Source organism: Hevea brasiliensis, chromosome 10 (assembly GCF_030052815.1).
Source record: "Hevea brasiliensis isolate MT/VB/25A 57/8 chromosome 10, ASM3005281v1, whole genome shotgun sequence".
Lineage (NCBI taxonomy): Eukaryota > Viridiplantae > Streptophyta > Magnoliopsida > Malpighiales > Euphorbiaceae > Hevea > Hevea brasiliensis.
Window position 1 is genome coordinate 4948161 of NC_079502.1, and position 15904 is coordinate 4964064.

Here is a 15904-nt window from a genome sequence, read left to right on the forward strand (position 1 = left end):
GGCACATATCAAAGCCATCACGGGCCCCACTTATATAAGAATACTTCTCAATAATGTCAAACAACTACCATCCAACAAAACAATGCCAGCCCATTTCCCTTTTAATTTTTTTAACTGAGTAGTCAATAACATTTTATTTTTTTATTTTTGGAATATTATCATATTCTCAATTGTTACCCAAATTGACAATGATAATAAAATTAAAATAAATAATAATAATAATAAGTTATTTTTTGATTGATAGTTTATATAGTTATTTTTAAGTAATATGTATTTTATAAAACAACTAGCTTATAAAAAATTTATTAAATTAATAAAAATATTGATACTTTATTTTTTTATTAATAATATAATAAATATGATTAATATTAATACTAATAGTATTATATTTTTATTTTTAAAATAAATAATTCAATTCATTATTGTTAATATAATGTTTTAAAAATAAATAAAATGATTATTTTCTAAAATTAAATATTAAAATTTCAATAAAATTTATTTTTTTAAAAAGTAAATAATTATATTTTATTTAAAATAAAATAATAATAGGACCCCTTGGTAATAAATTTAAGGAAAGTGAAAGAAGAGAAGGTGAAGGACAAACCAATGGAAAATGAAAGAAAATAATTTTATAGAGCAGGACAAAAAATTGCACTTTTCCGTCGATAATTCATTCCTTTAGCATTGAATTCACGCAATTATTGTTCTGTTGACAAAAACTATGTCTTCTGCGGATGAGAACCCTCCATTTATATAGTGGGTCAGTGATGGATTAGATGATGGAAACGTGGAGAAGGGTAGTTTCAGTTTCTGGATTTTAATTTCAACTCTCTGTAATACTCTGAGAAGACACAGTTCAATTTTTTGACAGAAAGATAGAGGAAAATGGATCTAAGACACAATGAAATTGAAGGGAATTCAGAGCCCACCCAATCCCTTGGTCAAACATCTCATTTGGCCCTCGATATTGGAGGTGATCTTGTAGCTTCTATTACCTCTGATATAATTTTTTTTCCTTTAATTCAAGTTTAATTCACTTTTGCTTACTCTTTAACTCGAGTTCTTTATTGCATGGAATTTGGGTTCCTTCAACAATCAATTACTTGTCACATTCCTTTCTTCTCTATCTTTTTTTTTTTTTTTAATTCAGTAGTTGGAATATGAGGAGAAGCATTTAAGTGAAGTGAAAATGCATGATACTCTAGCTAAATGATCATTAGACTTGTGGTTTGTCCGCTATGATAACAAGCTCTTGCTTGTAGGATCTCTGATCAAGGTGGTTTATTTCTCAATAAGTAGAGATAATTGTATTGACCGTGAGCAGGAGAGCTCTGCAAATGATACCCTTGGATTTTCCAACGGTAATTGCAAGCATCCTATTCTTCAGGGAAGGCTCCATTTTGCAAAGTTTGAGACAAGCAAAATCAATGATTGCTTGGAGTTCATTAGTTCCAAGAAACTTCACCTTGGTGGTAAGTATTTTGTTTATGAGTTTTTTATTTATTGCGAATCTGGATGATATTTTCTAGCAGATGTCAAATTGTCAACATATTTGGATCCATTATTGGTTTGCTTTATACTTCATACAAGATGGTTTTTCAGTAGTTTCTTTTGGGCTGCGAATAACTCTACCTCAGCTTGGTAGAGTTTGTGTGGAATTCAAGAAGCTGAATCTGATCTTGATTTAGGCTCAACCAATCTTTTCAAGTTTGTTATATGTGCACTGGTCAGGCCCACTTTGTTAATGAGATCAAATTTGCTGGTTTTGTAGAACGATGCATCCATTGGATCTGCTTCAGGTTTCTAGATTTCTAATTTACTAATATAGCTGAGAATACTGTTGGTTATGCATGGCTATATCATCGGCCTTACTTCTAAGCTTGGGATTAGTTGGCAAATGAGCTTCTTAAATTCAGCCTAATAAGCTAGCACTTTGGTTTGGTTGCTTTTGGATCTGCAAACGTAATTTTTATACAACAATGGGAGTACCAGCATTTCTGGAGCTACCAAAAAAGGGTGGATTTTCAAATGGGAAAAAGAAAATATATTTCCAAAGTAGTTTGTGACATTTTTAGGGGTATTAGGAATTGGCAGGAGGACCCATTATATGTAAATGCATTTTTGTCAATATATATACTGCACTAAGTCTTTGGAAAAGTGTACCCTCTTATTAAACGAAAGTTAATTTTAAGAATTATTTCAGGCTTTAATAAAAAAATTACTTGCAATAACTTGGCGGATAACTCATTTTGTGGCTATTACTTAATAGAGTAATTTCACGTGCACACTTTTATGTGTATTCTTTTGGCTGCTGCTATTCATTTGCTTATAAATGAAGATGAATTCAGGTTTCCAGCATCATGAAAATCCTGGGAAGAACAAGAACTTCATTAAGGTATGGGTAACTTTTGGGTGTTGTCAAACTCTGATTTTTGAAGAAGCTGAAAGACTAGATGCTGTGTCTTATTTAGAAGCTAGGCCTTCTTGTCATAATATAAACAAAAATTAATTGATGAACAAACGTTTTTTTTTTTTTTTTTTTTTTTTTTTTTTTTTAACTGTTTGTTTGTTCCAATATTTGCTCTATCTACAAGCTCTGTTTTCCTTCTCGATTCTCAGTGTGATCATTGGCCTTTCAATTCCTTGTTTCATTGTATGCCATATTCAAACTAAATACCATGCCAAACTAGCGACAAAGTATTTCAGAAAATGTTAGTCAAAAGTATCTTTAGCTATTTGAGATCTATTAGTAAAATGAATATGAAATTTGGAAAATTGTTTAGTATTTTGTGTGTTAGCACAGTTATTTTATGTAAACATTTTTGTGCATATAGTATGGACTTTTAATGTATGCAAATCGTTTAATTAATTATTATTTATGAGAAGGCCACAGGTGGTGGGGCATACAAATTTACTGAACTTTTCAAAGAAAACCTTGGGATTGATCTTGACAAGGAAGATGAAATGGATTGTCTTGTGGCAGGAGCAAATTTTTTGCTTAAGGTGAGATCTTAAGCCACAAACATTTGGCATGAGCAAATTGGTAAATTTACTTTGAAAATTTTGAAGTCATCTTGGGGTGACAGGGTTTCCTGTCCCTTGTCTATCTTGATCCTTATGTTTCTTGTTAACTTCAATTGAATATGAACATCAATATATGTAGCCTGCATGCAATTTTCTAGAAAAGTTGTTTTGTAAATGAGATTTCTGTTTTTGTTGATAAAATTTTGTAGACTATGCATTTCTTCTGTAGTTCTTTTTTCTGCAAAAAACAAGAATACAGTTTTTTTTTTTTGCTTACATTTCTCCTCTGCACTATGGGTATTTCTGTTTATTAGTTGCGCAGGGAGTATTTGACTCACAATTGAGCATTGAATCAATTTTTTAATTGAACAATGTATCTAATCTTCAGAAACATTTGGTATGATTTGAATATCATTAATACATGCAGTTCCAGAATGCTGTTGAACCATTGGAAGACTAATCTTCAAGTCACATTATACATTAGGTGGCAATTTGATAAGGTGGTCTATTCTTTATTTTGGTAAAAATTGATAAGATAGTTATTCCTAGCATAAGAGTTGTCAAATCCATATCTCTTAGGAAATACTTTTTATTTATGAGAATATTTGTAATGGATCCTGTTCTAGGTTCTTATCTTTCAAAGAAGGTAAAGAAAGTAATATTTTTAAATTATTGTTCATATATTCATCATAAAAAAGGTCCAAAATTTCTGATTCTTGTTTCTCTTTTGTAATCCATTCATCTAAAAGAATAGTTAATGAGGATAGTAATAGTATGACACAGCTACCGTTGGTATAGTAATAGTATGACACAGCTACAGTTGGTGTTGGAAATTTTGTGTGTATAACTACGTCCCCACCTTGCCTTCCCTCTTCAAGCAAAAGAAAACTTTTCTTTTTGCGTGTGTGTGTTGCAGGTGGGAGGATGGTGTACTATACTTGTTCTGTACTACATGCATATGGCACTATCATAGCATTTTAATTTTTGTTACTATTCATTTATTAGATGATGATTTGAAATGAAGGGGTATTTGAATTTGATATTAATATTGTTCTTTTTTACATATGATTCTCCACTTGAAACATAAATTCAAATCCACTTTCATTTTAAATGCACATCTATCCAAACGAACCCTTTAATTTTTTATTGTCAATTTTCTAGAAAAACGAGTCTCAGTATTTTTTAGTTTATCTTAAAAATGTGTAACCTATATCGGGATTGTTCTTTGAGTAGGCAGTTCATCACGAAGCTTATACATACATAGATGGTCAGAAGGAATTTGTGCAGATTGACCAAAATGATCTGTACCCATACCTACTTGTGAATATAGGATCTGGTGTTAGCATGATAAAGGTACTCTTTATCAGATTAGATTAGTTTCATTCACAATGATTTATTTTGTATATCTAAACTTTCATCCTTTTCATATTTTAATATATGTTCAGGCTTGTGGTTATATAGGTGGATGGAGATGGCAAATTTGAGAGAGTTAGTGGAACAAATGTTGGAGGTGGCACGTTTTGGGGTTTGGGAAGGTTATTAACAAAATGCAAAAGGTAAATTGATTCTTTCCCTCTCCTTTGTCCAATTTAATATTCCCTCAGTGTGCAGTTTCTCATTGAGGGATGTAAATTTTTTCTTAGTTTTGATGAGTTGTTGGAGCTAAGTCATCAGGGAAATAACCGAGTGATAGACATGCTTGTCGGCGACATCTACGGTGGAATGGATTATTCAAAGGTATTAACTTTTGGGATGATGAGTTGTTGCTGATTCATATACTTTTGTTCATCATTTTGATGTGTTTGCTCAGGATTACAACAATCTCCTGCTTTCCTTGTTGTTTCCCATCTTATAATGCTTAACTGCATCATGTATTTATTATACGACAGATTGGCCTTTTATCAACAACTATTGCTTCCAGCTTTGGGAAGGCTGTTTCTGACAATAAAGAGCTTGAAGATTACAAACCTGAAGATGTCGCCCGATCTCTTCTTAGGATGATTTCAAATAATATTGGACAAGTAAGTGTCAGCAGGACAGGTCTTTTCTATACAATAGATTGAATATTTATGTTAGCAAGCCTGGTCTTCTGAGCTCTTTCTGGGAAAATGTTAATTCATTGTTGACATTAATATTCTATAAAGATATAAAGAAAACCTTTTTGCCCTACCATGTATACTGGAACTAGGTTGCCTATCCTAGTCATTTTGGTGCTTTTTTCATCTGTATAATGTGTTTCATTAGAAAAGTTTGATTCAAACCATCTTGGCCAATTCTTTTGTTTCTAGATTCCTTTTTGTTGTGCATAATGTCGGAAGTTAATTTTAAAAATTGACCCCATTTTCTTTAATGGTGTGGACATCACCTTGAGATGGACAATTGGACATATAGAATAGTTCAGGGCTGGAAGCCAAATCGAAATTGCAACTTGACATTTCCTTTTCCTGTGTTTTAGATGCACCATATTAAGGTTGCCTCCTCCTGCCTCCCTCCCTCTCTCCCTCTCTCTCTTAAATGGATTCAAAAATTTTGGTTCCATAATGATTTATTTTACTGTTCTGTGTTGATCGGTTGCTGAAGAGAGAACAAATTGGTCTGTTCTTTTTGTGTTTCTGGTCTTGATCATTACATATACTTGAAATAGAACCATGGAAAGACACTCGAAAACACAAATAGAAAATGCAACACTACTCTAAATTTCAATTTCAAGTTTAATCATTCAAGTTACCACCTAACATTAGAAGAGGTCTATATATGCTAATATAGGTATAGTAAAAATAACCCTAACCTTAATAACAAAGTCAGGTATCAAAACTACCCTAAATAGTTAAAATACTGAAAATTTACCCAAATGAACCATTTTTTAAAAATTCTTTATAAAATGTGTAGTCCTAAATTCCCTAACAAGTGGTAGTTGCATATATGTTGAACCTAAGAGACTCAGAATAAAAAAAAATCATCCCTAACAAGTGGTCCCATGTCAATATTTCTTTTCCTGCTTCTTTTGTTTTAGTCTAAGATTTTCCATTGTGCATATTTTGCTTTATAAAGTGATCCTTAATCTGTTACTGTCTTTCTCTCAGAGCATTAGTCAATGAAAAGTTTGGTTCATACCTTCTTGCATACTGTTTCTCATAGCTTTTTTTTTAAAAAATTTTTTTTATCTCTCTTCTTCGGTGCTTCCAGATCTCTTACTTGAATGCACTCCGATTTGGGCTCAAGAGGATATTTTTTGGAGGATTTTTCATACGGGGCCAACCTTATACCATGGACACAATTTCTGTTGCAGTTCATTTCTGGTAATTTTCTGGCACTGCATTCCTTGTGTTGACATCTAAATTGTAAAATATAGTTCTTTGGGAAGTTTCTTTGCATGTTTTGGCAGAGAGCAATGTCGAGCTGTAGAGAAGTTCAGGTGGATCTTAGAGTGCCTTCCATTATCTGTATTATTAGTACCCATCAGTATCGTTGTTGATGGAGTTGATACTAAAAGTTAAGAAATGAAAACTACTAATAGAAAACAACTTGGGAAATAAAGGCGCCACGAATAATGGTAAATGAAAAGTTAAAATGGAAAATCAAGTACCAATCATAGTGAATGAAAAATGAAATATCATGAAAGCATCCTGAAGTTTCCATGCATTCCTTTCACCTGTGAGTTTGTTTCATTTTCATATATATATATATATATGTTCTTTGCTAGCTACTCTCATGGCTTTCGTCTCAGATATCTTCTAAGATATGCTTTAACCATTTTCTTTTTCCTTTGAATTTACAAAGGTCTAAAGGGGAGGCAAAAGCAATGTTTTTACAGCATGAAGGATTTCTGGGAGCTCTAGGTGCATATGTGAGCTATGCAAAGCACAGCATTGATGATTTGGTATGTAATCAATCCATGCAACTGCCTGTCAGTGCATCATACACTGCAGATCCAAATTATAACCCACTAAATGGGGATTTTAATGATAATGAAAGTATACAGTGCAGTGTTTATGCAGCTTAACTTGGGCAGTGCCTTTCTTTCTTGCACTTGGGCATGAGTGAGAAATTGCTGGTAGCCAGAGCACCATGTGCAGGTTAGAAAAATTTGTAGAATGTGTACCATAGTTGAAACATGACAGGACTAATAATTTATATCAGAAAGATCATAAGACTGATACCGTTAAGTATCAGGGGAAGCATAAAAGAGATATTGAGGAGTCCAAATAAACCTTTTTTACTTTACCTGATTGCTTGTATAACATGTGTCTAGATTTTGTTGTAATTCACAACCATATTCTGTAGATTCAAATAAATCCTGTAACTCAATTGTTTAGTTAATCCGGTTTCTTCCATCATTGGATGTCTTTTCACATTCAATTATAAACTTCAACTCCTACGATTCCCAATTTTATCTGCAGTGTTCAATAGGTAATATACCAATCTAAAAACATTATTATGTCCATATACTGAGGTCAGATGCACTTGAGTATGGAGAAAATCTCGTCAGATTATGGCTGGTTATTGAAAGACTTTGTGTCTCACTGCCCAGGAGCAAAATAACTATAAGTGCTGTACCAAGATGCCTCCAACGGGATTTTGTTCTTCGTCCCATGTATGAGGAGGCCATGTATTTGAGTTTGACACATGGTCTTATTACCAAAAGGTTATCTGAATGGATTCTAATCTTACAGCGGTAAGCAAAAGTGTTGGCTGCCATCCATTTGGGACCGCAAGCAACTTGGTATTAACTTGGGTGATCCTGCTCTAGACATTTGGATGCCTTATGTTCAAGCATATTTAAGGAACTTAAATGCTTTACAATATTCTTATCACATAGCAAACGCAACATTAAAGAATAAAGAGGGATTGACCAATGACTTCGTGAAAGCCATATGCAAATACAGCAATAGAACAACTGAAAGTATCAGTGTTCCTCAATTGATATGAGCAGTGCACTTGCTCTAGCAGTTATATCAGCTGATTTCAAACATGGCTTACAGTTAATTGATACAACCTAAAAGTTGAAGAGTGGTGAAAAAGAACAACGATCTTTAGATAGATATAGATGTTTGATGAATATTGCTATCCAGTTCCAATATTACAAAAGAATACAGAACAAAACTAACAATTAATTAGATCATTCAGCAGTCAACAATCTTCTGTGATGCTTCTTTATATTTCTCCTATGCTGCGCCCATCTCTCTTTAATATCAGATGACTTGTCATTTCCTTGTTCATCGTATAAGTCCTGAGATGTTTTAGATCCTTAGGACCCTGCAGTACTGAAATCTCCCCCGATTCTGGCAGCTTCAGCAAGCAGATCATTTACAATCATTTCAGTGGTCCTAGAGGTGATTCCTATTAGATACCAGGAAATGGGTGGTGGTGGAACTAGTGCTGGCTGGATTAACTGCTCCAAGCTCAGCTTTGATCCTATTCTTCCTTTGCCTCCTGGACATGAATAGTAGTCTGCCCATGTTTTAGGTTTCAATGGATGGCAGAGACCTTCATCAATGAACACAAGTTCTGCTCTCCAGCATCCTTCAAATTTTTTGATGAAACCAGTCTTCGCTTGCTTGAATTTCATCTGTCAAGCAAATCATCAGTTATGGAAGAATCACCAATCTGCTACATTGAATTTTTCGGTGCTTAACATAACCAAGGCGATATAAAGTAAATTTACCAATATATGACCCCTGAATAAGACTTGGAGCCACAAAACTCAGAAGCAATGGTAAAAGATGAAGTTAGGATGAAAAATCAAATATCGATGAGGCAATGTACAATGTAATAAAAGATACTCTAACCCAATATGACTAGAAATAGAAGCATTATAAGGCCATGGAGAGAGGTATGTTCAGCCAGCCAAATTTCTGGAAATGAACTCCAAAAGAATAAATGAATCAGAGAATTTATTGCCAGCAAGGTAGCCAAAATGCACCCAATATAACAGGTACAAACCAAAACCAATATAATAAACTTCCAATTTGCACCCAGCCTCTGCTTTCCTACAACACACCCTTGTCTCTCAGCACTGAAATCATTAAGACCAGATCTGCTTCTTATGCTTAAGAAATTCTATGAACATATGAGGCTGATATAATAGAAAATGAAGAGGAAGAAAAAAAAAAAAGCTTTCCTCAGTGAGCAGAATTAAACACATGCTTCATATTATTTGTAGCAACAACAGCAATAGTGTAAAGAGAAATGCGAATCCTTACCGTAAGATCTTCTCTGTTCTGGTCGACTAAAACATGAACTGAAATGGTCCCAGACCACCAAAGAAATTTCCATACAGCTGATTGTTCCACTTCAACCACCTGCCTTGGACCCTCATCAAGCAGAACTTTCCTGGATATTACTTTTCTTTTTTCCCCTCAAATAAAAATAAAATTTTGATAAATGCTTAAAATTTCAAATAAATAGTCACAAGAATAACTATTGTGAAAAATAAAACAAATTACAAACAACTAAAAATAGAATCTTTTTTGACTATCTAATAATTTTTCTAAGGAATCACTTTGCTAATTGAAAAGAAAGAATACTCAACTCAACTCAACTCAACAAAGCTTTTATCCCAAAAATTTGGGGTCGGCTATATGGATTCGCTTTCTCCACTCTAAACAATTTTGGGTTAAATTGAAAAGAAGGAATAGAGAATGAAAATTTCAATTTTACCTTGATGTTTTTGAAGACTATCCTATTGTCAGGGTCAGTCACAGTATCATACACTGCAGCTGGAGGCAACCCAACATTAACTTTCACATTCAGGTTGCATAGAGAACCTTTTGGTACACTGACCTGCCAAGATAACATCAACTCCAAGTATATTGCGACTCAATCAACCCTAGGAGATAAGATGCAACATATTTTCCAGCCTATTCTTTTTCCCTCAATCCTGTGATCTGGGAATTATTATCATATATAACAATGTAAATATGCATCACACTCCATCTCACATCAGAATGTGCAAATAATGAAAAATGAAATGGTGTATGTACTGAGAAGAAAGTGTCTGAAAGTCCTTCAAGATTATCATGATCCATCCAAAAAGTTTCAAAGTGCTTTTTCTCTTACTATTGATTTATATTTCAAGCCAATTATCACCAGTTCTAAGAAAATCAAGTCTGTACAAAACAGCATATTTTCTTTGCTTAACTCTCCCATACCTTTATATCTGGAGGCTGATCAACCCATGTAGGATTTTCTCTCCAACTTTGTAATTGCCTCTCAAGATCAATCCTCAAAGTGGCAGATGATCCTTCTTCCTTCCTTACTGAGGTTGCTTGCTCTTTATCTTTTACTAATTTCCTGAGCTGTCACTGTAACAAAAATTAAATTTCACCTTTCTCCTCTAACTCCTAGATTCAATATTTTATTGTACAGTACTACAATAAAAATGACTAACCTTTAAACAATTTTGAAGCTTGTTTGGTAGCTGCACAAGAAATGATGGATCAATTGCCTTGTGTCTTCCATTTCTCATGCTACTGGGAGCACCCACACTTGTCCTTTCCACATCTGTCTTACAAATTAAAGTCTGAAATGAATGCAAAATGGGAGCTTATTTGATTTTCACCCATTAAAGTCTCAAATGAATGCAAAATGGGAGCTTATTTGATTTTGTTCTTTCTCTCTCTCTCTCTCTTATGTTTTACCAGAAGTAGATTTGTTGTTGAACTATACTACTCAAATTTCCAAAATTTTCTGCCAGAGTGCAGAAGGATGTATTATTGTAGAGGACAGAAAATACATTAGATAATCAGAACATATTCAAGATTGACTTGTATAATTAAATTAGTGAGAACAATCAAGGGCAGAACTATGAGTTAAAAGGACCAATTGAATTGCAGAATAACAAAATCTCCATTGAGTAGCAGAAAAATAAGTAAAGTTTTCAAGTGCATTTTGGTAAGTGAAACAATAAACTTGTGGGAATATACCTACAGCTCAATCTACTATTATAAGAATCAACTACCCAGTTAAAAAATTTCATAAAATAACTGTCTGGCAAAAATATGTAAGGGACTCTAATCAAATTATAGAGTCTTCAATTTCTAAGTCAAGCAAGCAATTGAACACCAAAAATCCTCAATTACATAGCAGCAAAACCCAGAAAGCAAGAATTAGAATAACAGCAGAAATTTAATGATGCTGAGAGAATGGATTCACTTACAGATGGGATCTAAAACCAAAAGAATATCCTTTAAACTGTGGAATCTTCAACCTCCTTCCTTCCTTTCCTTATTGAAGCCCTATTTCTTCTTGATAATCCAGAGGGTGGCCAGGCAAAGCAACGCCTAAAAAACTGTGTCCAGTGTCAAGTGCAGAAGTTCCCACCAGTTTATGTGGACCAAAAATCACAACTATTTGAAAATATCACAACTTTTTTAATCATTTTAATAAATTTACTTATAAATTAAAAATTATATTTTAATTCAAAAATTAAAAGTAAATGATCAAACTAAACAACCTATTAAATCTCAAGACCATGCTTGATTTCTTATCTTTGTTTCTTTTTCACATATTTGATTCCTTAACTTTTAATCTTTTATTTTCCCAAATCTGTCTATAAACAAAAATGAAAAAAAAGAAAAAAAATTGCATAAATAATTTAGCCCCATATGAAGCAATAACTTAATGAATATATATATATAAAACAATAATCTTGGCCTAATACTAGTGCTTTGATATAGAAGAGGAAGAAGGACATGAATTTTCAATGCAAATGATTTCATTGATAGGAACATAATACACATAATTAAATCTTCAGGGGATACCTCCAAGCATATGAACTGAGGTGTCTCTCAAAGATGATAATACAATAAAAAGAAAACAAGGAAAAGAAAAGACACACTTTAATACGTATAGATTAATTAATCTGTTGATCTCAGCTGAAGGCATTAAAACCCTGATTTCTCAGGCTTTGTAACAGACCTCCCCATCACAGTCCCATCCTTCTCCAGGTTTTGCTTCATCCTTTTCATCCTCCTTTCCATCATCTTTAGTTTCCTCACCTTCTTTCAGAGCACATTTTGGATGAAGATCAAAGTCACACTCTTCGCAGTAGAAGGACCAGATATTTCCTTCTTCACCACAACCATCACAATTATAAAATGTTCGACGAGAAGGTATTAACTCATGTTCCTCATGAAGTGCGTGCTTTATCTTCTCAGGCCACCCCTTTGCCATCTCCTCATATTTTGCTTCTACCTCCTTCAAATGCTCATCAGTGAAGGGATAAGCATCAGCACCATGAACCATAACAAGCATTCTGGCTTCTTTTGTGATAGTTCGCCCAGTTGGTCCAAGAGCTACGAGCATAGGTATACCTTGAACCTTGAATTTGTGATTCAAAGATGCCTTCCTCTCATCTCCAAAGGGAAGTGCCAACCATGGCATCTCTGAAAAGAATTTATCAAAAGAGGCTTGGTCCCCATCACTGGAGATGAAAATCACTTCAAATGCATCATCTTTTGCCTTAATCTCATGGTATGCCTTAATGAGTTTAGGCAGAAAGGCTCGACATGGAGGGCACCAATGTGCTGAGAAATAAAGGAGGATATTCTTCCCTACTAGATCAGACACCAGAATCTGAAATAGAAGATGGATGGCATCATTAGCCACAGAACAAAAGCTGGAAATTGAGAACCCCAAACTATGTGGGGCAAAAAATTAAAGGAGATTTATTTGATGGTGCTTGTATACAGTTGGCATTTAAAAAGTAGGACTTTACCTTTGCTCCATCTTTCCCAATGACAAAATTCTGGCCCCCAGAAACCAAAACCGATTCCAGGGTTTGGGCAGCTTCTCTTGCTTTCTCCATCTCTGCAAGCTTCGCAAACTTTTCGGGGGTGAATGGGTATGCCTGAATTCCATGTTCTTCAATGGCTTCAGCAACATTAGAATGGAGAGTTTTTCCATCTGGTCCAATAACAACCAGAGTGGGAAGAGTTGAGAGCTCAAAATACCGGACCAACTTCCCGCAGCACTTGTCCTTGAAAGGAATTGCTAACCAAGGCATGTTTCTGAAGGACAGCTGGAAAGCTTCTTCATCATCATCAAGTGAAATGAGCACAACCTCAAAGTCCTCTCCCTTTGCTTTTAATTTCTCATAAACTTCAGCAAGCTTTGGAATAAAATCATCACATGATTTGTATGAAGACAAAGAGAAATACAGGCCTACTGTCTTCCCTTCAAGTTCAGAGACAGGTACCTAACACATAAAAGGAAAAACAAAATCACCTCAGCTGAAAACTAACAGATATCAAACCATCTACATAAATAAAAGGATTTCAAATAACATCCTTGAGCTAACCTTCTTTCCATCAGGTGAAATTACGTAGTCACGAGAACGGAAGACCAAGATAGATCTCAAAGATTGATCCCTCCTGGCTGATTCTTCTTGCTCTTTTAGTTCTTTGATTTTTTCTGGTGTAAAAGGATAACCTTCAACTCCATACTCCCGAATGATTTCCACACCACTTTCACATGAAGCTTTACCATTTTCGTCAAGGATCACAAGGCAGGGTATTCCCTGCACCTTGAATAGCTCATCCAAGCGATTGCGTATCTCTGAATCAGAGAACGGGATTGCAAGCCATGGCATCTTTGAAAAATATGTTTTGAATGATTCATCATCTTCATCAGCTGAGATAAAAACAATCTCAAAGTCACCTTTTGGAGCAAGTTCATTGTAAGCCTCCACCAAAATTGGGGTGAATCGCTGACATGGGCCACACCATGATGCTGAAAAATATAAACCCAGCTTCTTCCCCTTCAAGCTGTCAATCTTAACCTGCAAAAGCAGAATTTGATGAATGACTCCTCAGTAATCCTAGTCATCCCAGCAACACGAACTAAAGCCACATCAATTAAACTATTTTGCTGCTTAAATGCAAGATATGCATTCACTGGTCAAATAAAATCAGGGCAAATTATGAAACCAACCTAAAAAAAAAAAAAAAAAGATGGTTTAATCCTAGGAAAACTGAGCCCATCTCCATGAAAACCAATTAATGCTTAAACTGATAGAATGATTAAACAAATGCTATAACTTTACACATAATTTTTACTCAAAATGATGTATAATCACTTTGAACTCTAGTACAGGTTTTCAAAGACACCATCTGAATTCTAAGCACAGTCCCCAATGCATTACACAGTTGAGAAAACCACCTAGCGTTCAACGTCCAAACTCTCCAGTTCAAAATTTCCCAATTCCACTTTGAATGTTATATCCGTGGCTAGAAATAATCGAACGTTCCAACTATCAATGATCAAGTCACCCCTCAAATAGCCATCGTCCTAAAACATCGAACAACAAGTAGAACTAAAACCAAACCCCTTCTTTCTAATCAATAAAATTCTGAATTTAGTAAGTTGGACTAAAGTTTTCGACACCGATAAGAACCCAAATCAATCAAACAGTAAATAATTGAAAAGATTGCTTCTGTTTTCACAGAAAATCATTATAAAGAAACCCATTAATCACCTCTTACAAAAATGAAAAAACACTCTTCAGGCAAGTAATCTCACGTAACAGAAACAAACCCAACAAAAACAAAGTCGAGTAGAAACTAAAAGGGTATCTCTTTCCAAACAATACCGACAGCAATAATCAATCAGACAAAAAGAATGAAAGGGTGAATCAACTGACATGATCACCGTTGTTCCGAATCAGGTAATCCCTCTCAGAAGAAGAAAGTAGAGAGGCAAAATCATGAGAATTGCCGTTAGCCACGTCTGCCATTGCAGTGAGTAGTGAGGGTTGGAGTGATTAGAAGTATAATGAAAATTGTTAGAGCTAGTTTGGCTGAAGGTGAAGCCATGCATATATAAGGATTTTTTTAACTTCGCCAAGAAGAAAGGTTGGCCAATTAGAGCTCTGCGTGAAAACTCCGTGTCTGGATTTGGTTGACAAGCCTCAACGACTTCCGTTGCTTCCAACCTTGTCCTTCGTTCGCTCCTTTTATATCTATTTACTTAATTTCTTTTTTTTTTTATTTGTTAATAATAATTTCAATTTTTATATTTTTTAATATTTATATATAAAAATTAAATAATGTGTTAAATTTGTTGGTAATTACTCATATTTTATTTTTTTAATTACTTTTATGTAAATTAAATTTTTTATTTCTTAAATTTTTTAATAATTTATATAATTAAAGAAATAATAATATTAAACTGAAATAATAATATTAAAGTAAATTAAAATTTATTAAATATATTATCTTAAAAAATTATTAAATAAATAGAAAGAAAAGATGGCAAGATTTTTAAATGCTCCATGTTATATCTTTTTAGAATGCTGCATGATAAGTTTTTGAAAAGTTTAATTAGCTAAATGCTCATGTTATGTATAATATATTTAAAATTTTAATTTTTATAATATAATTTTAAATTATTTTATTAATTTTGAGATATTTAATGAAATATTAAAAAATTAAAAAAATATTAAATAAAAAAAGTATAATTAAATAAATATTAATTAAATATAATTAATATGAAAGTTAACGTTGAAAATGGAAGGCGATTAGATATACGTAGCTTCAAATTAATTAAAATATTAATTATATGCATTGGGTTTGATTTTGGTTTGGAGATGGAGGTGTGCCTTTCTCTCATAAAATGATTTCCAATTCCACTAGGATCATGATACGTGCGTTCCCATCAGACGCATGATCTCAAGAATTTCCTTTTTTGTCAAAAGTTAATCGCTGCTTGTCATTTGCCACTTGACACAATTGAGCCGTCCTCTTCATAAAATTGGCGACGAGTAGCGATTTTTGGGCTCTGTTGTTTAGGGCCTGGACTGTTTGGGCTTTTTTATTGATAGTTAGAAGTCTTGAAAAGCAATTTTGGTGGAAGTTGCAATCAAAGAATTAATGTCATTGGC

The 15904-nt window shown here is 33.7% G+C and overlaps 3 protein-coding genes across 7 annotated transcripts; 1 reads left to right on the forward strand and 2 right to left on the reverse strand.

Annotated features, from left to right (window-relative positions):
• The first annotated feature begins 608 nt into the window (after positions 1–608).
• LOC110631643 (pantothenate kinase 1) lies at positions 609–7344 on the forward strand. Of its 5 annotated transcripts, none has more exons than XM_021779554.2 (11): positions 609–973; positions 1263–1472; positions 2349–2395; positions 2887–3003; positions 4258–4377; positions 4486–4580; positions 4668–4761; positions 4914–5045; positions 6211–6323; positions 6805–6904; positions 7007–7344. In XM_021779554.2, exons 1-11 carry the CDS (start codon positions 886–888, stop codon positions 7025–7027), a joined length of 1137 nt encoding a protein of 378 aa, XP_021635246.2. In that variant the 5' UTR covers positions 609–885; the 3' UTR covers positions 7028–7344. The 5 variants fall into 5 exon arrangements, with proteins under 5 accessions (XP_021635246.2, XP_021635245.2, XP_021635244.2 ...); XM_021779553.2 differs by having other exon boundaries at positions 7012–7344; XM_021779552.2 differs by having other exon boundaries at positions 610–797; positions 856–973; positions 6805–7344.
• A 691-nt stretch (positions 7345–8035) lies between these two features.
• LOC110631652 (uncharacterized) lies at positions 8036–9377 on the reverse strand (the record flags this gene model as incomplete). Its single annotated transcript, XM_058128985.1, has 2 exons — positions 8036–8593; positions 9228–9377. Coding segments are annotated over 2 exons (471 nt in total), but the record flags the coding sequence as incomplete, so codon positions are not given.
• A 2341-nt stretch (positions 9378–11718) lies between these two features.
• LOC110631658 (probable nucleoredoxin 1) lies at positions 11719–14948 on the reverse strand. The gene is made up of 4 exons (XM_021779567.2): positions 14666–14948; positions 13325–13804; positions 12743–13222; positions 11719–12600 (listed from the first exon to the last, which is right to left on the reverse strand). The coding sequence occupies exons 1-4, from the start codon at positions 14756–14758 to the stop codon at positions 11926–11928; spliced, it is 1728 nt and encodes a 575-aa protein (XP_021635259.2). The 5' UTR covers positions 14759–14948; the 3' UTR covers positions 11719–11925.
• Between the last annotated feature and the right edge of the window lie 956 nt (positions 14949–15904).